This window comes from Rosa chinensis, chromosome 1 (assembly GCF_002994745.2).
Source record: "Rosa chinensis cultivar Old Blush chromosome 1, RchiOBHm-V2, whole genome shotgun sequence".
NCBI classification, from domain to species: domain Eukaryota; kingdom Viridiplantae; phylum Streptophyta; class Magnoliopsida; order Rosales; family Rosaceae; genus Rosa; species Rosa chinensis.
Genome location: NC_037088.1, coordinates 12,975,773 through 12,998,700, shown reverse-complemented (window position 1 = coordinate 12,998,700; position 22,928 = coordinate 12,975,773). Strand labels below are relative to the sequence as shown.

General features: G+C 37.9%; 1 protein-coding gene across 1 annotated transcript; it reads left to right on the top strand.

The window, feature by feature from the left end:
• The first annotated feature begins 97 nt into the window (after positions 1 to 97).
• On the top strand, positions 98 to 21,995 carry LOC112184492 (LEAF RUST 10 DISEASE-RESISTANCE LOCUS RECEPTOR-LIKE PROTEIN KINASE-like 2.3). Its single transcript, XM_024322781.2, has 5 exons — positions 98 to 954; positions 19,546 to 19,575; positions 19,819 to 19,935; positions 20,272 to 21,072; positions 21,679 to 21,995. Exons 1-5 carry the CDS (start codon positions 138 to 140, stop codon positions 21,993 to 21,995), a joined length of 2,082 nt encoding a protein of 693 aa, XP_024178549.2. The 5' UTR covers positions 98 to 137.
• Positions 21,996 to 22,928: the final 933 nt, after the last annotated feature.

Genomic DNA, 22,928 nt, shown 5'->3' with positions numbered 1-22,928 from the left:
GAATTATTTAGTAATTTAATTATGTTGTATTCACTGCTTTATATTTGGTCGGCCACGACCCAATAAATTATCTAATCTTAGTCCGGCTCTACAAAATTGAAATTTCTCCCTTTCTCCTCTTACATCTCTCTCTTAACATGTCTAGAGGACGTGTTCCATTTCCTGATTGCACAGCCCTTCTTCTTCATTTTTTTGTTCTTCTTCTTGCTTCCTTTTGTTCCCAAACGTTTTCGAAGTCCAGCACTACCTCTGTAGACAATTCTAACTGTACCCTTTCTTGTGGGAATATTAACATACAACCGCCCCTTCGAATAAAAGGAGATCCCCAAAACTGTGGCAACCAAATGTATGAGCTGTCCTGTGAGGAAAATAATACTATTGCAGTATTATCCTTGTATTCAGGAACGTATTACGTACAGCAAATCAATTACAATGAGTTCACAATCAGAGTTGTCGATGTTGGTATTCGGAAGATCAAAGACAACTACTACTCCAATCCACTCTATTCTTTAAGTCTCTTCAACTTTAGTAATGCTCAAGATCGTGATCCGTACACCCCCGCATCTATTAGGCCGGTGCCTGTTATTTTTCTCGACTGTGCAAATCCAATGAATTCTTCTATCTTCGTTGAAACAGCTCCATGCAATATCAACAAGAGGACGTATTCTTCTACTTCACCCAATTCATATTCTTATTTCGTGGTTGGATTGGATATGTTGGGTTACGCAAGTTCAGTAAGTTCATTCGATTTGGGGGAGTCCTGCAAAATAACACAAATGGTTATGGTGTCACCTTCAACCGATAAGTCGTACATGATGTCATGTGAAGCCATATATAATGAAATAGCACGTGGCTTGGAGATCACATGGTTTGATTATGAATGTAAATCAAAATGCGGAGATAATATATGCGTTCAGGGGGAGGATGGATTATTCTGCCAGAATAACGACCCTGGTATAGTTTCTGAACTTCTTTCTGTCTCTTTAATAAATTTCTTTATGACAACGAAGTATGAATACTTACCCTAATATTTCAATGGGAATTTTTATTAGGACCTCCTAATCTACTTACTAGACCTCTCTCATTGTTTAATTATTAAAGGACATATATGTCCTTATATAAAAAAACTGTTAGAAACAATAAAATATTAGAAAAATATATATATTTTTGTTCTCTATCCAATGCTTTATAATAATAGAAACACAATTTATATTACTTTTATTATTCATTTCCATTTTCAAATTTCATTTACGATTTTCTTTATTCATGAAAGCTTTCGAAGAAAAAAAAAATTCAAAAGAAAATGCCTTCAAACTTACTTGGTAAATTATACAAGAATAAAACTATGATGCAATAGAAAAAGGGCCCTAGGAAAAATGTTAGATATGAGAAGAACATTTTAGTATAACAAGATTATGAAATGATGGATAGAGAGTCATAGTGTAAACTAAATCAAATAAGCATATGAAGCAACATATAAGATAAAGTTAAATAAAAAAAATAAAATGAGCAAATTTAATTTTGGAACGATAAAACATGAAAAATTAGGCTTGAAAACAATTATGGTAATATTTTTTTGTTTAGTTACCAAGCTATGACTTTTTTCGATAATTATTTCAATTTTTATTTTTTTGGTAAACAAACAATTATGAGAGCATTAAAATTCATTTTTAATGCTCAGAATATTCCATTTATAAGTAAGGTTAAGTTAGGTATTTGAAAGAGGTTTACATAGCAAATTTTAGTTTTTAAAAAGCAAATAAGAGGTCAAATGAGCAAAGAGAGTTTCTATTGGGACCTCCAAGTCTGCTCACTTGACCTCACTCTATTATGAATTATTAAATGACATATATAACTTACTATAAAATGACAATTAAGGACAATAATTATACCAAAAAATATTATATTTATTTTATGTGGACTTTCCAATTGAATAATATTAGATTGTATTTCTTATTATTTTCCTTATCTATTTTCATTTTCCAATTTCACTACATACTCATTAAAGCATTCATATATATTTAACAAGAACTAAAAATATGATTAAGATCATGTGACATAAAAATATATGATATATATGTTGAACATTTTTTTTTTTTAAGAAATGTTGAACGCATATTGGTGAGGGAAAAACAAAATAAACATTAAAAGGCAAATGATTTTTTTTTTTTTAGAATAAAAATAAATGATTTTTTTTTTTTTTTTGCATAGCTAAAATAGAGAAATTTTTTTTTTTTAAATAGAATAGTTCATGGCATTTTCTTATTGATTAGACATTAATTTTTGAAACTCAAGTTTGATTAAGAAATGTATATTTAGTTAAGATTTATAGAGTGATTAAATCATTGAAATGACTAAATTTTTTATTTTAAAGATAATAATTTGTTTGCAAATTATATGAGTGAGGTTATTTGAGGAAGTTTAGTGAGGTTTAGTCAGTAAATTTAGTATTTGAAAATTTGATAAGAGGTGTAAAAAGCATAGAGGTCAAGTGAGTAAATTTGGAGGTTCCAATAGAAAAACTCATGAGCAAATATGGAGATCTCAATAGAAAAACTCTATTTCAATTTTGCCATTAAATAATTATTTTTTTAATAGAAATTGATAGTATTAAAATCAATAGCCAATTGCTAGAGTCTAACATGTACTTAAAACAAGATACCCAGAAACAAAATCTGAAACTCTATTTAAGTAAATGAAAACTCATTACAAATTTGTTTTGAGCTCACTTTTTAGCAAACTTACAACACAAAGAACAACTCCCTGTCTTTCAGGAAAAAAATAATTGACTTCCCTCCCATTAACCTGCACACAATTTTGGTACCAACAAAAAGCCACTCTCTAGCAAACAAATAGAAGCAATTTCTTTTCTCTAAGCCGCTTGAAATATGCCCGTCACATTCAAAATAGTTACCAACTCCCGTAGAAGACATAATCTGAATAAACTAACACTTGAAAACCGTATGTTGACCCAAAATATTAAAGAAGGTCCGACTCTTGAGCTAGGTCAGCCCAAGTCACTGAGTTATAAGTGAGGGTGTCAGGACACCCTTCTCAAAAGCCCTTGACTTAGGTCCAATAAGCCCAAACCCATAATCAGGTCCCCCCACCGAACTCCAAGTCCATGCCCAATTCTAGAGCCCAACATAAACAGAGCTCCTCCCTCTTGCTCTCTCCACCGTCGCACCGAAAATTGCTGGCAAAGATCAGTCTCCTAGCCCCGAAGACGTGCTCCCCCATCACCTCATGAAATCTGGTAGTCGCCCACCCCAGCCATTTGTTGCAGCCATTAGACCCACCACCATAAGTCGAAAGATCAACCAAGATACTTCCTTTCTCTCGATCGATCACTTGTAAAAGCAATATACAGAAAATGACTATGAAATATCAGGCCAGCAACCTCGCGCGCGGGCGCGCACCCAATTGCCGATGGACGCTGTACACTTGCCGGCGGCGCAGTATATCCACACCCACCCATACCCCAAACAAGACTCGTCCAAACATCGACAACACCACTAAGATCGGAATCAACCAACCCTGCCGTACCAGTACCACAACATAAATTGGCCCCAAACAGACTAGATCCAACCACTCCTCATCTGCCTCACGCCATACACTGAAAGTGAATCCCAAAATAAAGTCACCCTGCCTAAGTCGGGGCGAACACGACTGGAAACAACTGAATAATTTCTATTTAAACAACAAATGCGAAAGTATAAAAATAGAAAAATACTTTAATCTCTACAGCAATAACGTAAGACTCAAGTTTTTTTTTTTTTTTTGAAAAAGAGGTTTGAAACTTAGTCTAACTGGGAGGCTCAGCCTCACGCCCATTATTTATATTGAAAATAGAGATTTGCATCGGGAAGGACATTAAACCTGCACCCCGAGCTACAATAGAACCATTACATTGATCCTCGAAAAGAACATTCTGAATAATAGCAGGTGTCTCATCTAACTAGAGCTCATTTAGAAAAGATAAACTAGCATGGTGTGCTAAACGATTTGTAACACTGTTTGCTTCACAATAGACATGTCTAAACTATAGGGCACCAATGCCATTCATATAATGCTTACAATCATCAAAAATTTAAATTTTCCAAAAAACCCTTGCTCAGTTGAATTGTTTAGAAAATAAAAATTACCTTAGAAACTGAAAACAGTAAATCATTAAAATAAAAGCAAATCAACTTTGGGCACGTTTACTTACTTAGAATTGGAGGGAATGATTACGGGGTAAAAACATTCATGTGTTTACTAGCATGTTGTCACGCCCCTGATTTTACACACATGAAAATCAATATATATAACCCCATAATTATATATGCGTGAACGTCCAGTCATCAATACAAAATACCTGAAATCTTTTTCGCTTAAACTTACACACATATTGATATCCTGAACCCTCAAAGTAAATATACACTCGCATCCAAAGAGTTATATATTACACAAGCTTACGAATTAAATTGTCAACAACAAAATAAAACGTAAAGGCTGCTCAGAGTAACTACACAACGGAAGTCCTTATCAAAAGTAAAGTCACAAAGGTGGCTTCCTACCGTAAAGCTGCAAGCTCGCTGCCTCAACCTCGATTATCCTAACCTGCAGGATTAACCCCTACACCGTTGGAATGGTGCACCGGGTTGCCACACAACAAACCCGGTAAGCTTTTGCAAGCCCGTATGAGTAACTCAAAACCACACATGCACAACTCACCCAACTAGGAACCCATCAACTCGTAAAAAGGGACACACACACACCCTGTTTTCCCAAAACAGCACATTCTTTTCCCAAAGGAAACAATAAAGGCCACACCGTGACCAAATCATATAAATTGAAACTCTGACAATTAAATATGATAAACAAGTCCTCCCAGGACATTTAAAAGAAAGAATCCCCGAAACTCCCTTTTAAAACACATTCCCAAATCGACACAAGTCACCCCGTGACAAAATCATAATAATTGAAACTCTGACAATTAAATATGATACACAAGTCCTCCCAGGACATTTAAAAGAAAGAATCCCCGAAACTCCCTTTTAAAACACATTCTCAAATCGACACAAGTCACCCCGTGACAAAATCATAATAATTGAAACTCTGACAATTAAATATGATACACAAGTCCTCCCAGGACATTTAAAAGAAAGAATCCCCGAAACTCCCTTTTAAAAACACGTACTCATGAGCATCAGATAGCTCCCCGCTACCCCCCATGATGTACTATGGCAAACAGACTAGAGCTCTAACTGATCGTATCCACAAACCCGGCCAAAGGCGTGAAGTCCCGATTTATATGCCTGAGGTTACTCCCAGCAACCCCAAATCCTCAGACCTCCCAGGTCGTCAGATCAAAACCTTTCAAAATGGTCACTCAGGACCCAAAAGTTACTCAACTCACACAAAAGGAGATGTCACCCCGTGACCTCCAATCATCAGACCTCCCCGGTCATCAGATCAAAACGTTAAATCAAACCAAAAGGAGAAATCACAACCTGTGACTCTCAGATCTTCCGACCCCCGGTCGTTAGATCAAAACATTCAAATCACATCAAAGCAACTCACACCAAACCTTGACACTTTTCAAAACAATAGAAATTCCCAATTCCCACAAAATGTTTCCCGAAAAGTCAAGCCCCCAAACAATAGAATGAAACCCATCAATACCTATTGCTTCAATTCACTCATCAACCCACAAGAATATACATAGTCCACGTAAATATATATATAAGTGGTCATTCACTCAGGAAGGCCACTAATACCAACTATAGTTTGCAGTTAACTAAATAACTCTCAAAACAATAAGGTCAACCCGTTCGTGAATGAACTTCGTGAGATTACTCACCTCGAACTCCTGCTGCGTCTTCAATACAGAACCGAACTAAAACTATCACCAACAACTCGTCCAAATACTTCGTCAAGTACCTAATCACAATCGATTTCCACTTAGTAATAATTCACAAACGATTTAAGTCCGAAACCCCTGTTTTGAACTAAAATCCCCAAAGTAGCGCCAATCGAGGCGAAACCACATCCGAGACCTCCCAAAGTCTCTGGAATACGTCCACGATCGATGTGACCAAACCACAAGTCGATCGGACGCTCAAATCCTCACGAATAGCATAAATTGGTCGGTATGAAACTGCAAAAATCATAACAATTCCAAACGAACTCCAAAACTTGCATATTATATATCGAAACGCTCGTATCAACGAGTAGAACATATATAATAACAGAAACAGTTCCTTAAGTGGCCGGAACACCGCCGGAACGCCACCACAGACGGTGGTGCACCGCCGCCGGCCAAAAATACATTATTTCACAAAACTCCCAACATCAAAAAGCTTCATCTAAGCATGCTTGTGAACTTTCATAACTGGATCGAAGTCAGAAAACAAGCATAAGGGGTCGAAAACTACCTCACAAGCCGTGAACAGTAATCCTAACTGAGTTGATCGAAGTTTCACGTGAATCGATCCAAACAACCACCAAGGATCGATCGGCGAGGCCGTTCTGAGTTCAACCATGGAGACTCGAAGCCCTGCCGACGTCGGAATAAAGATTTCCGATCGGGTCCGAAAACACCAACCTGCACCTCCTTGTAGCGCCGCCGTGGAGGAGAATCGGCGCTAGAGGACACCAGAGGGACGACCAGACGGAGGAGACGATGCTATCTGGAAAGTTTCGTCGCCGGAGACCGCCGCAGTCCGCCGGAAAATTCGGGTCGGATCGTCAGGGTTCGGGTCGGGTCAGCCGGATAATTTCGATTCTGAAGGTGCGAACGAGAGAGAAGAGAGAGAAAGGAATGTTTTCGGAAACGGAAATAATGAAAATAGTAAGTTTCCAACTTGGGAAACTTCTATTTATACCAAAATGGAAATTCCTTCCAATGGCCATAACTTCCTCATACGAACTCCGATTCTCGCGTTCCACATGTCCACGAACTCGTATCGACGCGCTCTACAACTTTCGTGAAGGAAGTTTTTGGAGAATCCCTACGAATAAAAAGTCAACCTTTGGCAACCCCCTAAAACCATATTCTTCAATTAATTATTCGCCCGAAACACTTCCGCTCCATCCACAAGCCACGAAACCGTCCAATAGTTATAAAATTAATTCCGAAAAATCCTCGGAAAATAATTACGAATTTCCGGGGCATCACACATGTAAAGGAATCGAAATGATTCTGGAATGGATGTAGGTCTTACCTCCTTATCAGGAATTGATTACTGAATACTCAAGAGTTTGATTACGAAGGGGGGAGATGGGTTTATGAATCAATCCTCCCATTCCTCCGGAATCAATACCGATTCCTTTCTTCTCCAATTCCACTTGTCTCCAATTCTTGATTATTTTCCATTCAAAGTAAGTAAACGTGCCATTTTTGTTCTCAACCAAAAGTAAAATTAAATATAAAAAAAAACACAAAATTCAATTTAAATCCAAAATTCATCCTCTGGATTGCATCTAATCTACATGAATCTTTTTTGTTAATTGTCGTCGTATGACTCACTGCCACATGCATACTCTCCTTTTCAGTTTTGTTAAATTAATTGTATATTTTTACATTCCTATTATACACTTCTGTAACAAATTGTTGCAGATTTTCTTCATAATTAACATAATTAAAGAAGGTCAAAGAAGATTTCATGGAATAATAATTTTAATTTACTTTCTAAACAAAGTTTCCTAAAATTACTATCTTTAATCAAAGTTATTTTATTTTTTTTATTTATAAAAGAGTACATATCAGTTCTATTCCACTGTTTCATATATAAAAATAGTACAATAAACGACTACTCTGTTTCAACAATCATGGTTCAGACTAGTCTATGCCAACAAAAATACTTTATCTTATAGACAATCTAATTTACCTAACTTCACGCGTCGAGCACACAATTGTGGTATGGTAAAGCCAAGCACTTCTCTTAAGGCTCATAGAGATACCTTCAAGCATAGATTTATTTATTCTAGAAAAAAAATATAGTAACCCTAGGCCTTTGGTATACCCCGTTTCTTTAAAGCCTCCTGCACTGGCTGAACAAAACATAGCCCCATTGATACAGTATCCAAATTTACCCACAACTAGACTGAGACACAGCTTCTTCAGCGATACCCCATCATATTCAATTATCTTCCTACGCATTCCACAATAGAAGCAACTGTGCCACCAGCCTCAGTTGGCAGCAAACCGATTGGAGCCATTAGATCTCAACTCATCACCATTCTCGATCCCATCCAACGATAGCCTGTACTAGCAGCATGGTTGTCTACCCCATTGGTCTGAGGGAGTGATCAGAGGTGTATCTCCCTCCTTGCCCTAGATTTTGCAAGAGGATGAAATCTCTCCAAACCAGATGTCCCTATAGCAGCCACCGGCGCCCCAAACACTAGAGAGGGACCTGCAGTTAGTGTCGCCTCCACCATGTTCAAAACACGCTCCAAGTTCCGCAACGCCAGTGTTGCCTCAGTTCGTAGGACTTCTGACAGCGGTGTTCCAGAGCAGGGAAACCCCACATGAGTAAGAAGGCTGCAATCCCTACACCGATCATAAAGATTCTTGAACAAGAAATCCAGGTCGATATCAACGCCATCTTCCTCAGTGAAACTCCAGCGAAAGATTACCGGCGGCAATAGGTTCATCTCCACCGTATCTTTTTAAATATATCGTCCCAGGGCACTCCCTACTCACCGTAGGCATCTATCAGTGTGAAACGCAGGTGGGAGACTAGTCACTTTGATCCAGAATGCTAAGGTGGAGAGAGGAACTTCTCTGATAGCCCCGACCCCGTCATACGGTGCTAGCACCAACGGGGGCATGATCAAAACCACAACACGGTCCCCCTCGATGGATCTAATTACGATCTGTTGGATCCAACAGCGTAAACAAAAGAGTGATCATCATGCTCCTGAATAGTATAACGGCCATTTAGTCTCCATGCTCACCGGAACATCCCATTGAAAGACCTCTTCTTCAAAGCCCGAGCAGTCAAAAGCTTCCATACCAGATAAGTTTGGGACCAGCGCAGGCTTTTGCCTCTCAGTGGTCGAAGGTCCACTGGCCTTCGGGCGTCTACCAGCCCCAAAGACGCAGCCAAGCGCATTGCCATTTATCCACATCCTCCATCGTCGTTCGAGTTCGAAAAAGTTAGGGTTCTGCAAGCTAGTGTTTTTTCCTCAAACAATTCTTAGGTTCACCCCTAGGGTGAACAAACATATTCACCCCTATTGTCGATTAACTCAATTTTACTGTCAATATCTTAAATTAGCCTTTAAAGATCATCTTTGTAAAAAATCAATTGAATCGGAAATCATTTAATTATCTAATTGAATCAAACAAATGGACTGTTTTAACAACACCTACTGTTATTATGATGAACAGTCCATGTATTTCATAGAAATGAATAACTAAATGGTCTTCAGTTTGATTGATTTTTTACATAACTAGTCTTTGTATTACATTATACAACATGAATGGTTGGATTAGAAAATTATAATATTATTATACGTTAACCACAAAAGAGGGTGAATATGCTAATTCACCCGGGGTGAACCTGAGAATTGTTCTTTTTCCTCTCTCATGCGCATGTGGTTAGGAATTTTGAATTTAGTAATTGTATATTTTTAATCAAAGTTAATTATTAGTGCATTAACTTTTACAGATGGTTGGGATAGTGCAGTGGTCTGCCATGCTATAGTTATATTACAGGTCCTGGGTTCAAATCATGCTAATTGCAGAATTTTTTATGACGAAGTGGTGTTAGTTCAGTGGTTAGAGCACCCACTACCTATGTACGAAGTCATGGGTTCGAGTCACCATGGGGGCAGGAGTGAAACCCTTTGATCCTCTTTTAAAAATGAAGAAAAAAAAAATAATGGACTTGGCTTATCTACTATAATTTCTTTTTGCTATGATCTGCTATAATTTGCTATGAAGCTGCCATATCAGCATCAGCCAATCCAACGGCTAATAATAAAGAGTTTACAAACTCACATTGGTGGACTTGAAGCACCATATTGTGCCCTCTTCTTCTTCCTCCCTTCCCTTCCCTTCTCTCTCCCCTTCTTCTCTGTAACTAAGTCTCTGATCAAATAAACTTAAATCAACTTGAATTTCATATTCTTTTCGATAACTAAGTTTCTACAAATCCATGTACTTTGGTTTCCATTAACAAAATCGTTTTGCAGAGATTCGAAATTTCAACTTCAATGAAAAAAAGTTTCCAACTTTAAACCCTTTTGCTCAATCTCTGCAAAACCCAAGCAACCCAAAATCAAAGCCAATGGCTTTATCCATGTGCGTCTCTTTAAAACCTTCATTTCTGCAAAACCCAAATCCTCTTTTGCCCCAAATCTCACGCCCAAGTTGTCACTCCCAATCTTCACGAACCCCAGCGATCCGCTGCGGTCTGTGTGAGCTCCGAGAGTGAATTGATTCCATTAAGAGCACCTAGAAAATCACAGAAGCCATGAAGCTTGTAGCGGCTGCCAGGGTACGAAGAGCTCAAGACGCAGTCATCAATGGTCGGCCCTTCTCTGAGGCCCTTGTGGAGGTTTTATATGACATCAATGAGCAGCTTCAAGGTGAAGATTTTGATATCCCTTTGACTAATGTTAGACCTGTCAAGAAAGTAGCCCTTGTGGTCATTACTAGTGATAGAGGTCTGTGTGGTGGTTTCAACATTGCATTGACTAAGAAAGCGTAGACCTGAATTGTGGAGTTGAGGAAATTTGGATTGGAGGTGGTTCTGATCAGTGTTGGGAAGAAGGGAAACTCGTATTTTATGCGTAGGCTGGAGATTAGGTGGATAGGTTGATGGAAGGAGGGGCGTTTCCGACTGCGAAAGAAACTTCAATCAACTTAAATCCCCTTCTCAATCTGATAGCTTCTTTTCCTTTGATTATCATCATTCCCTCCTTCTCTTCTTCCTGCTTCATCTCCAGCATTTCTGGGTTCTTACAAAGAAGGGAAGAGAGATGGGAAGGGAAGGGAAGAAGAAGAAGAGGACACGATATGGTGCTTCAGTCCACCAATGTGAGTTTGTAAACTCTTTATTATTAGCCGTTGGATTGACTGATGCTGATGTGGCAGCTTCATAGAATATTATAGCAGATCATAGCAAAAAGAAATTATAGTAGAGAAGCGAAGTCCATTCCTAATATATTGGTTTAAACACCTAACAATCCCAAAATTTTCTTCTTTTTCCTACCAAATTATCTCTTTTTTCCTCTCCTTTTCCATTTTTCCATGGCTATCTTCTTTCCAACACATACTTCTCATTTCTTTGTTTCTTCTTTTTTCTCTTGTACCTGTATCTTTTGTGTGGTTTCTCCCTTCTTTGTTGTGACTTCTTTAATTCGCAACTACTTTTAATAGACTTGGTAAGAAGTTTTTGCTTACCTTCGACATAGAACGATGATGGTGTTAGTCAACCTTTGTCCTAGAATTTGATTCGATATTTTAATTTCACATTTATATGCCTTATTTATAGGTAAAATTCACAAGTTTCAAAAAAAAATTCAAGTTTATGTATATCTCTATATCTAAAGTTTCTCTCATTCTCTTCCACTTTCTCTTTCATACTTTTGACGTTTTAGTTAGGCATGAGTTCTATATGTACATATTAATTTGTTTCTTTTGATTAGATTGGTAATATTCTCTATGTTTTTTTCTACTTTGTATGTCTAGGTAGATCAAATCTTTATTATACATCTTTAAAATACTTACTATAGCGATAAATAGAAGCAATAATGTATGATTTTTTTTTTCTAATGTTTTCATCCTATAACGTAGGTACAAAGTATCTAATATTTCTAGACTTGCATATTAGCTATATATATACATATATATATATATATATTTTTTTTTTTTGAAGAAGGAATTGATATCATCAGATCAATAGCCAAAACAGCTAAAGTCTACAAAACACTTACATAAGAATCCCGGCCAAATCGTGAAAACCTATCTAAGCTAGTGCAAACTAGTACAATCTCTAAGACACTCACCGTTAAGCAAGCTTATGTAAAAAACAAAAAACTTCGCCATTCTAAGGAAAGGAAATCATTCATCTAACCCTCACATGCTATGCATGCAATTGTGGTACATGTAAGATGCCAGAAACATCTTAGAAGACTCATAGAGACCTTTGCCCTCACATAAGCTTAATGTCTTGAAAAAAAAAAAAAAACTACTCAATAATGTGCTCCTTCCCTTTCGGGTTAGAGTAAGGGCCTTCATCTGACTTGTTCAAGTTGTCCAGCAGGTTTGTTTTCACCATCTTCTCCTTTCCCACCTTCCCATCCAGCTTAATAGCCTTCGTCTTGCTTATAGTACCATAAGGGAGTTTATTTTTACTCCCCACCGGTCTCCCCTTCTTTTTCTTCATTGCAATACCACCTGCATCTTGTTCCACTAGGACCAAGCTCATATTAATAAACTGCAGGTTCTTTTTTCCCACTGCCAGGCTTAGTTTCACCTTCTTTGGCAAGATGGTGACCTCCAATTCACCCTGGTCCGTCCTCTTACCAGTCACCGATTCAATCATCATGTAACTTGTATTTAACTCCCTGATGGTGATCTTCCGGTGTGGTTTGAATGCAAGAGCATACATAAAGTGTTCCGAGATTGAGTTTGGTACCTGAGTTCGAAAAACTAGGGTTTGGCCTTGCACCGAAACCCTAGTTTGCATGGCTGCATTAAACTTGCAGCTATTTTTTTGCCCCGTCCTAGAACTGGATGCCGAACAGCCACCTTGGATCATAGTCATCTCTGTGCTGGCAGTGTCTGCTGGTCACCCAACACCGTTCGCTCCACCTCTGTCTCCTCATCCAATGCCGTCCCCGAGCATGATAAACCAACATGGGTTATCAACCCACACACTCCACATCTGCCAAACAGTTTGTCATAATGGAATTTGCATAAGAATTCCACTTCATCTTCGACCAAATACCAACGTTGTAGCGGTAAAGGTCGAGCGAAAGGAATCTCCACCCAGATCCAATACTTATCGGCCTTTCTTCTCGGCTTGTCAATCTCCTGAAAATTACCCAGCGTATAACCGATCATCATCATGATTCTTTCAGACCTGAAGGCATGAGGGATACCCAGCAGCGTTATCCAATATGATCCTTCACCAGTGCCACTTATGCCACAGGAGAAACCATCATACATGGCCAACAGCACCGGGGCCCAATTAAAACCCCATGGCACTCCCAACCAAACTCGCTCTCTATTAGCCGAATCCGAGAACATAAACAGCACCCTTTGGCCCTTTGCCTCCTCCACCTGCAAACGCCCCATTCACCCTCCACGCATTGTGAAACATTCCCAAAAAAGAACGAACTTTGAACTCCCTTGCAGTCAACAACTTCCCCACCATGAAAACATCAGCCTATCATAAACCTTTTCCTTTGGTTGGGCGCATATCAACCTGCTTCTTCCCCTCTGCAAGTGTGAGGGAGGAAGCCAAACGTGCTGCCACAGCATCAACAGAAGTCATCGTGAACACCTGTTGAAAGTTGCAAAGAGAAAGAAAACCCTAACCCTAGCTCTGGTTGAGAGAGAGAGCGGTGGTTTTTTTTTTTTTTTCTAACTAGTTCCTTTTTTGCATATTAGCTATATTGATTTCATAGGAATGCATTTATTCTTACATGTCTGAAAGTTATTCATTAATGAATTATAGATTTTGTATATTTGAATTTGAAATTTAAGATTTAAAACTGAGCTAAAATTGTGATTCAATTTGTGGATTTTGAATTATTTACCTTATTTGGATCTAAGGGTAAAATAGACTATCAAAAAGAGTAAATGGACTGCAATTAACAAGAAAAGATGTGTGGACTTCATCCAACTTTTATATAACTAAAAAGACTTGGATCGAAAAACCTTAAAAAAAAAAAAATTAGTTTTTTTTTTTTTTTTTTGCAGATCAAATGTAAAAATGATTTGTCATTCAACTCAAACCAGAATTGCTATTACATACCTTTATACTACTATTTACTAGATAGATAAGAAGTTTTTGTGGTACCACAGTGGTACATAGAGATAGACCACTCATTATACATAGTGCTCACTAATTACAAACAAGCTCACTGAACTACGCAACACAAACATAGTACATAGACTTACTACAAATATAAAGAACATAAAAGTGATTTGCTTAGCTAATCGACCTGGATCCTAAATCCAAAACCTCATAGAACCAGAATAGAAGCCCATCCATCGTGACCAGACTAGAGCCCATAATTGAGCCCACTTCTAAGCCTTCATCAAATTAGGCCCCAAGGGCCCCCAATTTGAGTTTAATTTGGGCACCCAGACTTGTTGGGGCACCAAACCAAAAAGAGGCCCCTGATCTTCATCTGCACTTGTGCTCTTCATCCCGTCCAGAGGCCGCACCATAGCCATCCAGTCATTGTCATCCATAGCCGCAACACAAGCAAACTCGTGCGCCGCTGCAACGTACTGCCTGCTCACTGCCTTGGGCAGCTACATTATGGTAAAGACGACCCTCAATTCAATTGCCGACATCTTCCATCTCATCATTGCCCCTGCAAATCACCGCGTGACGATTGTCGCTGCCTTGCCCTTGGTGATGCAACACGTTACCACTGCCACAGTTCGTAGCGCCACAAGTCAGAGCACAGTGGATCGGAGTGCCAAAACTGCCTCAATGCTTTGCACCCATAAAAATTCCAGCTGATGCTATTTTGCCGCAATCAAGTGCCGGTCCGCGCACATCATCGGCCAAATCCTCACTCGCTTAAACCAATGGACGAACTGAATCTGTACAAACTGAACCGTACTAGCTTTAAGGCAGTTATCAATGTCTTAAAAACCATCAATTTGGCTCAAATTTTGCAGAGATGATCTATACATTAGTACCTAAAAACTGAACAGTCGAGATGTGGATATGTGATCGAAAAGTGACTCTAACCACAAACCTCGCACTTTAATTTCAGAGCGAGGCCTCGCTCTGGATAGGATATATATATATATATATATATATATATATATATCAAAAATCCAAAGGAAGAAAGAAAAAAGGCAAATTCCGCTTGCTAGTTGAAAATAACACTTAGCAACTCAACCAAACCCCAATATTTATAGTATCCCTTCCTCACCAATACTGGCATCAATCAAACATCAGTTTCGTACAGTTTTGCAGTTTGATTGAAAAAGGCGAGGAGATTCTACAATAGGACATGCATACGCAGAAGTCATGATTGAATTTGGAATAGTATATCCATGAGCTGCATTTAAATTCCCCATTTGAGAAAGTTGCTGCGTTACAACAAGATTAGAATGTCGTGTAGGGCATCTGCAATAGAGCAACGCAGATGCCAAAACAATCGATCGCTTGCTTTTAACGGTCAACCTTTGGTTCGACCTTTAGCCTTTATTTGGTTTTTGCTGATTCTACTTCCATGAATCTCTTTGCAAGCGATCGATCATTCTAGCGCCTGTTGTGCTTCTTCTTCTTATTTTCTTCTTCTCCTCAAGTTCTTTCTCTCTTGATTCTTGTTTCATGTTTTAGAGTTGATTTTGACGTCCGTAGGGGCTATTTATACTATTTCTAGCACCATCCTTGTTTTCTTGTAGAATTCTAACTCTTTTGCTTCAAATGAAAGCTTACATTGAATTTTCTTATTGAATTAGGATTAGTTGACATCAGCCATCCAATATGAGCACACCACATCATTAAAATCAATCATTGAATTAAATTTATCTTTTGCACTTTATAGGTTGGACTCTTCTTGATTCATTAGCGATCCTTGAATCTCCATAATTCCTTGCGAATTTTCTTCTTTTGACTCTTTTTTCATTCTTTGCTTCAGAAAACCTACAAAATACAAAAATAATTAAATTGCTCGAAAATAAAATAAACTAACAAAGATAATATAGGGATATTAACAATATAAATGTCATATAACTATGCTCGTATCACTAACCACTTCCACCAAACATCCCGGTAGCGAAATATCGTCAAACAGTGCAGCTTGTACTGCGTCACCGACCAAAAATCTAGCCTAACAAGCTTGACTAGCCCCGTCCTCAATCATATGGCATTACACAAAAAGATATCATTAGATCCAGGACTCGTACCACCCAATAAACTATAGACACACACCATCATCGTCCATATTGAACCATGGCACACCACTGCAACCAGATATGGTGAAGAAAAACATACGAAAACCGAAAACCAATAAGGCTTCTCCAAAATCTCGCAAATGAAGATACGAGTACGATTCCTAACTGTACCCAAAAAAATCTCATGAGAAAATCAATTAAAATTCAACGACATGTCCCGCATGCCAAAATATTCTCACTAAGAGTAAAATCATATATCCAAATCCAAAATCATCACTAAAGCATTCACATGTCAAACCGAAAGTCAAGAAATAATAGATAAATACAATTTCATCGAAAATCCCATTTTCGGAAATATTTTGAAAAGTTTGAAATCGACGAACAAACACATATATTTCAATCCTGGAAGGCTCCTCGGAAAACAATTCTTAAAATATAAGTCATGACTAAACTCACATTTCAAATATAAATAAAAACCATAAGTCATGACTAAAATCATAAATTCAAATATGAGCACAAGAAATGTCCAAGTCAAAATCAAGACCGAATCATATCCAAAAGCAATTCATAACCCGAAACTAAATTATATGCTTGATAAATAGAAAAAATAATTAATTCAGAAAAATAAGTGCATGCAATATTTAAAATCAAAGTTCACTCACGGTATACAGCAATGCAGCCAAGCATAGGCTCCTCGTCACGTGATCATACAGTATGTCGTCTTGTACATAATTCAAATTCGTGAACGACGATTCGAAGGTTAAACACGGTTCTAAAACGAAACCAGAAAATCTCTCGCACAAGTAAATTGTCGAATATCCAAAATCACATTAGAATCAACCCAAACTTCAAGGGTTTCACCAACTTAATTATTTTAACATCCCAATGAAGAATGAGGACGATCCAACTGTCAGATCTCCTCGAATCACAACCCGAAAATCCGAAACTTCGAAATTTTGATCGATTCTCAAAACTTCACCAATCCCAACAAAAAACATATTGAATCATTCATAACACTAAGCTCTACCCAATATACCAAGGCAGACCACCAAAAATGGCCAGACGAGCCCTCATGCGCTGCCACAAGTGGCTGTGCGTGGTCCCCACGCGCCACTGACCTCGACCCCAAACTAGGGTATGAAACCTATGCCAAAATGTCAACAACAACAAGTCCAACAATAGTCTCAACTATTACATAGTTAGATTATGAGCCATTTGGTTAAAATTTACCTCGAAAGGCGACGAGTTCGATTTTTCCAAAAAACCTTCCGAAGCTCAATTCTCCCTCCACACTTCGAATCGTCCCAAGCCGTTTAAAGGAATTAATCAGCCTCTCATGGGGTTCAAAACCCGACCGGTATCGTCGTTGGAGGTTGCCAAAAAATAAAGTTCCGGCCGGGTACCCGAACACAGCCTCGTCGCCCATTTTCACTTAGCTTCGCCGCCGTGGGTGCTCATCCGTGGAAGGTGAGGCCGGGGACATGACTGCCGTGAGGCAGTGCTCCAGATGGGACTGGTACGGTGACCTGGGATGGCCGCGAGGCGGCGGAACCCGCCAGGTTGTGAATCCAGGTCGGGTTTGGGAGAGAGAATTTCGGTTGATTTCTTTGGGTAAGTTTCCGAAAAGGTGAATTCTTCTTTTATCGAAAGTTTCTTCAAAACAGTAACTTTTACGTTTTTGAGCATAACTTTCGCATACCAACTCCGATTTGAGCGTGCCATGTGTCCACAAATTCTGTTTGTGGTCCTCTAAAACTTTACTGAAATAAGTTTTCTCAAATGTCGAACGAAACAAAAAATCAACTTTTGAATCCGCAAAAATCACCAAAACAAAGTTAAAAGCAAATTGAATTATTGTTTACCATCCAAATGACTAGTAAACAGGTAAATTAAGGTACAAGACGTAATAGTGGTAGTGACAAGTTGGCACCTTTTTAGCACCACAACCCACATGAAGGGCTAAATTCATCAAGATCATCTTTGGACTCCACCTTCACAAGTTCATCGTTCTCCTTCCAAACCTCATCATCTTCGCATCAACTACGAAACTCTAGCTTCTTCGTCTTCCTCTCTAGGTAAATTAACAGGAATCTCATCACCAACAAAACTTTGGTTGCTAAGCTAGTATGATGATATGCAGAATGAGTAGTTCTTTAACTGTGTTAATTTAAAATAAATTAATTACCTAGACAAGGGAGTAAATGACAATAAAGGTAGGAATATTTTGTTCAGGCCCTTCAAGAACAAGCACAACTTCTTCGGTGTCTTCTTTCGGCTTCTACGCCCAGAAGTCGTCTCCCCGGGGCTCCATCTTGCACTTGTAATGTTTATTACCCATTCATGTTAGTGAGCTTTAGTAAGGCTCCCGCTGAGTTGCCTTGACTAGTGTAGAGGGTCGTCTCTTCAAATTGGTCATGATGATCTCGCTTCATCATCACTGCGTATCTTGTGTATTTCACCTGTGAGACCTAGCAAGTTAACCAATCTTTTGTCATTGACATTTTTGAGTCCATATCTTTGGCTCTACCTAATGCTAACCGGAAACTTAATACATCTCTTTTGAAGAAGAAGTGGGTAAGCCACATGGAATATATGGTGTGCATACTCTAAGTGGGTGTTTCTTTTTTACAGTATTACGAGGGCTTGCCATTATTGTACTTGGTGAATTATTAATATCATGACGTCATGCGTGAAAGCATGATTCTAATGTTATGTGTAATATATATACATATATATACAGCGCTTCTCCACTGCTGAGGTCCGCAGTTTTTCTTAGGTATGAATTTCCAGTTTTGACCCATTTTTCGATCATATTTTCACATCTTAACCGTTAGTTTTTAGGTCCTAATGTATAGATCACCTCTGCAAAATTTTAGCCAAATTGGTGATCGTTAGGGCATCTAAAACTGCAATTTACAACATTGTACACGAACAGTTCCAGTTTGGCAGATTCGGTTGGTTCGTGTAAATTGTAGTTTTGGATGCCTTAACGATTACCAATTTGGCTGAAATTTTGCAGATGTGATCTATATATTAGGACGTAAAAACTGAATGGTTATCCGCACCTTAAAAATATGAACGAAAAGTGGGTCAAAACTGGAAATCAGTACCTTTTTACTTAGGTGCGGATATCCGCACTTGAGCAAAGTTACATTTATATATATATATATATATATATCCCGTTAGAGAAGTTCTATGATATATTAATATAATACATCAAGTAGACTAGTTTGATACAAAGGTTAACCAGCTCCATGTATTGATCGGCTGACTTGATTTGATCTCGAACTAGTCTATTTCTGAATCAAATTAGTCTATATTGGATTAGTCTACTTGAGATATCATATATTAATGTAGCATAGACGAACTCTGTTTCATTGGTCCCTTGTTTATATATCTTATGATAATTTGATTAGCCAAAAATAATGTTTTCATTTTCATTGTCGTTGTAGGTATGTGGAACAATTTACTCAACATATTATGTAAGTGTTCACCCCTTTAAGTAGCTTATCAAGCAAAGAAACATGGATTCTGAATATCTGTGGCTTGGTTCCAAATTTTACTTGTATATTATAAGTTCAAAAATAGAGAGTGATCAATTCCTATAAATTAAGGGACAATTCACTCTCACTTTGCTGTCATGCATCCTTATTATCATGCCTTTTAATTTTATCCAACAAACTACTTACCGTAACTTCATCAGTTTTCCTTTACTTCTGTTGCAGATTCTGTTGCATATAGAATTATGTATCCTATATATACGCTCGTAAGCCTCATTCACGTTCCCCCTCAACCAAATTCCTTGGTCACTGAGATTCTTTTCTTTGTAATCGCTTACCTGGGTAAGAAACTATATACTTCTGTTTGAGATTAAATGTATTCTTGGCCACTCTGTTTTAACTGTTTTAACAAAATTTAGTCGTTGTGCTTTCAATAACGCCAATTTAGTCCCAGTGGTTGTCACTGTTTACATAAATTGTCTACAGAGGCATGACATAAAGACTAAATTGGCTAAAACAAAACAAATGCGTGATAAATGGATTCAGAAATTATGTCATTCAAATTTCGAAAAGCTTGTTTAATGTATTAATATATGGCAACTGTTGATATGGTATTGCATCAATCAATTATTAATTTACATTTTACTGGTTCCAATGATTTTTTTTGGGACCACACAGGGGAATTGCTAGTAGCCAAATTCGTGATTGGCTTTCCCTGTCTAATTGCTTTGCTAATATACAAATGGCGAAGGAGGCATTTGTCCTTGTATGACAACATCGAAGATTTTCTCCAGAAAAATAATAATCTCATGCCAGTAAGATACTCTTACTCGAATATCAAAAAGATGACAAGAGGTTTCAAGGACAAATTGGGAGAAGGAGGCTATGGCTCTGTATATAAAGGAAAGCTCCGAAGTGGTGGTCTTGTAGCCATAAAGATGTTGGGCAAGTCCAAAGCTAATGGGCAGGAATTTATCAATGAAGTTGCCACTATAGGAAGGATTCATCATGTTAATGTAGTGCAACTTATTGGTTTCTGCGTTGAAGGTTCAAAACGTGCTCTTGTGTATGACTTTATGCCTAATGGGTCTCTTGACAAGTACATTTTTACTCAACAAGGAGCAATATCCTTAAGTTGTGAGAAAATGTTTGAAGTTGCACTTGGAGTGGCTCGCGGTATTGAATATCTACATCGAGGATGTACCATGCAAATTTTGCATTTTGATATCAAGCCTCACAACATTCTCCTAGACAAGAACTTTTCTGCGAAGGTTTCTGATTTTGGGTTAGCAAGGCTATGCCCATTAGATAATAGCAATGTGTTGTTAACGGCTGCAAGAGGAACAATGGGATACATAGCTCCGGAATTGATCTATAAAAACATTGGAGGTGTTTCATACAAAGCCGATGTCTATAGTTTTGGAATGCTATTGATGGAAATGGCTGGTAGAAGGAAGAATTTGAATGCAACTGTAGAGCATACAAGTAGGGCTGTCAATGGGTCGTGTCGGGTTGGGTTCGTGTCGGGTCAAGGTATCTGTCGTGTCGCAAGATACAAACCCAAACCCAACCCATTTAATAATCGTGTCAAAAATTTAAACCCAAACCCAACCTATTTATTAAACGGGTTACCCGTTTCCAACCCGCTTAACCCATTTAATAAATAGGTTGTGTCGTTTTTGATAAAATGACTCATTTAAGGGTCAACAATGCGACCCATTTAACTAAAAAAATGCATAAATTGATTAAATTCACTAAAAACTCCATAAGACGAAGAATGTAAATAATTATATATTATTCATAAATAATTAAATCCAATAATTATAAAGCAAAATATTTCAAATTGTCTAATCTTATGATCAAATACTCCCAACGTCTAAAATTTCAGGATGAAGTATAGCATAATCGGGTTATACGGGTTCACTTCGTGTTGGCGGGTTGACCCGTGGCCGACCCATTTATTAAATGGGTCATGGCGGGTTGACCCATGGCTGACCCGCTTTTTAATCGTGCGGGTTCAACCCGCTTTATTTCGTGCGGGTTTCGAGTCGTGTTATCGGGTCGTGTCGGAATTGACAGCCCTACATACAAGCCAAATCTACTTTCCGACATGGGTTTCTGAACAACTCAGCGTTGGAAATGATATAGAAATAGAAGATGCCACAGAGGAGGAAAAGAAAATCGCAAAGAAGATGATCATGGTTGCGTTGTGGTGCATACAGCTGAAACCTAGTGAACGTCCTTCAATGAGCAAAGTTGTAGAGATGCTTGAAGGGGAAATTCAGGGAATCCAAATGCCTCCAAAACCTTTTTTATATCCACAGCAAATGCGAGTGGAGGATCCATCTGCATCCCCAAAAACAGAATCTACAGAGATCACTTTGGTTGGACACGCACATTAATCTATGAACCTTCAATTATGTGGATGTGTAAGGAAAAGTGAGGGTCTCGAATCATATATTTATATTGCATCTTTTCTTTACATATTTTTGTCTCTTTTGAAGTATTGATGTATTAAGATTGGTGATATATATGTTTCCACAATGTATGAACTACAAGTATGTGTTTAAGTTGAATTTTATAAACAAAACATGATGCTTATTATGTCATTGCTAATCATAGCTATGCTTGATATGCATGCACAAAGCATATCTGACCTCTATTTAATGATCACTTCATAGGTTCTGAAATTTCATTAGGAGGAGATGAATTATAGGGGAGTTTTAAAGTAATAAAAATTAGCCTGTTAAACAAAAAAATTGTGACTGTATTGTATGAGAGATTGAGAAACATGCATATATCACTACAATTTTTTTCAATTCACATATATATAAATGAACTGGAAAAGAAAATGAGAGAACCAAATTCAACCAGTGTAATAAGAAATAACCAATATAGAGAAAAAATTAAAAATACGCATACAAGATTGGATTCTTAAACTTACAGGAGGGTAGATCATCATTTATAAATCATCATCAGTTCTGTCATCGATTCCCTACAAAAGCACTGCTCCTTCTCGTTTTCTCAAAGTCGATTCTAAAGACGCAGAAAATAAAGAGTAAATTGTTTTTACATCTCTGAAGTAGGCCTATTTGGGCTTTATGCTGGGCCATATACTAATGATTTTCCTGGTCTTGGGTCTGAGTTTTTTTCTGCTAGGGCTTGACTTATGGGCTACAACCTTTTATTTTATATTTTATCTTGTCATACTGGATGATGAGTGTCCAACATCATTTTCTAGCAAGGCTTGGGCTACATTTGAGGAAGAAGACACATACTCACCCTCATTTTTCATGACTCAAGTTTTATGTCACAGCTATAAAAAGATTTGTTTT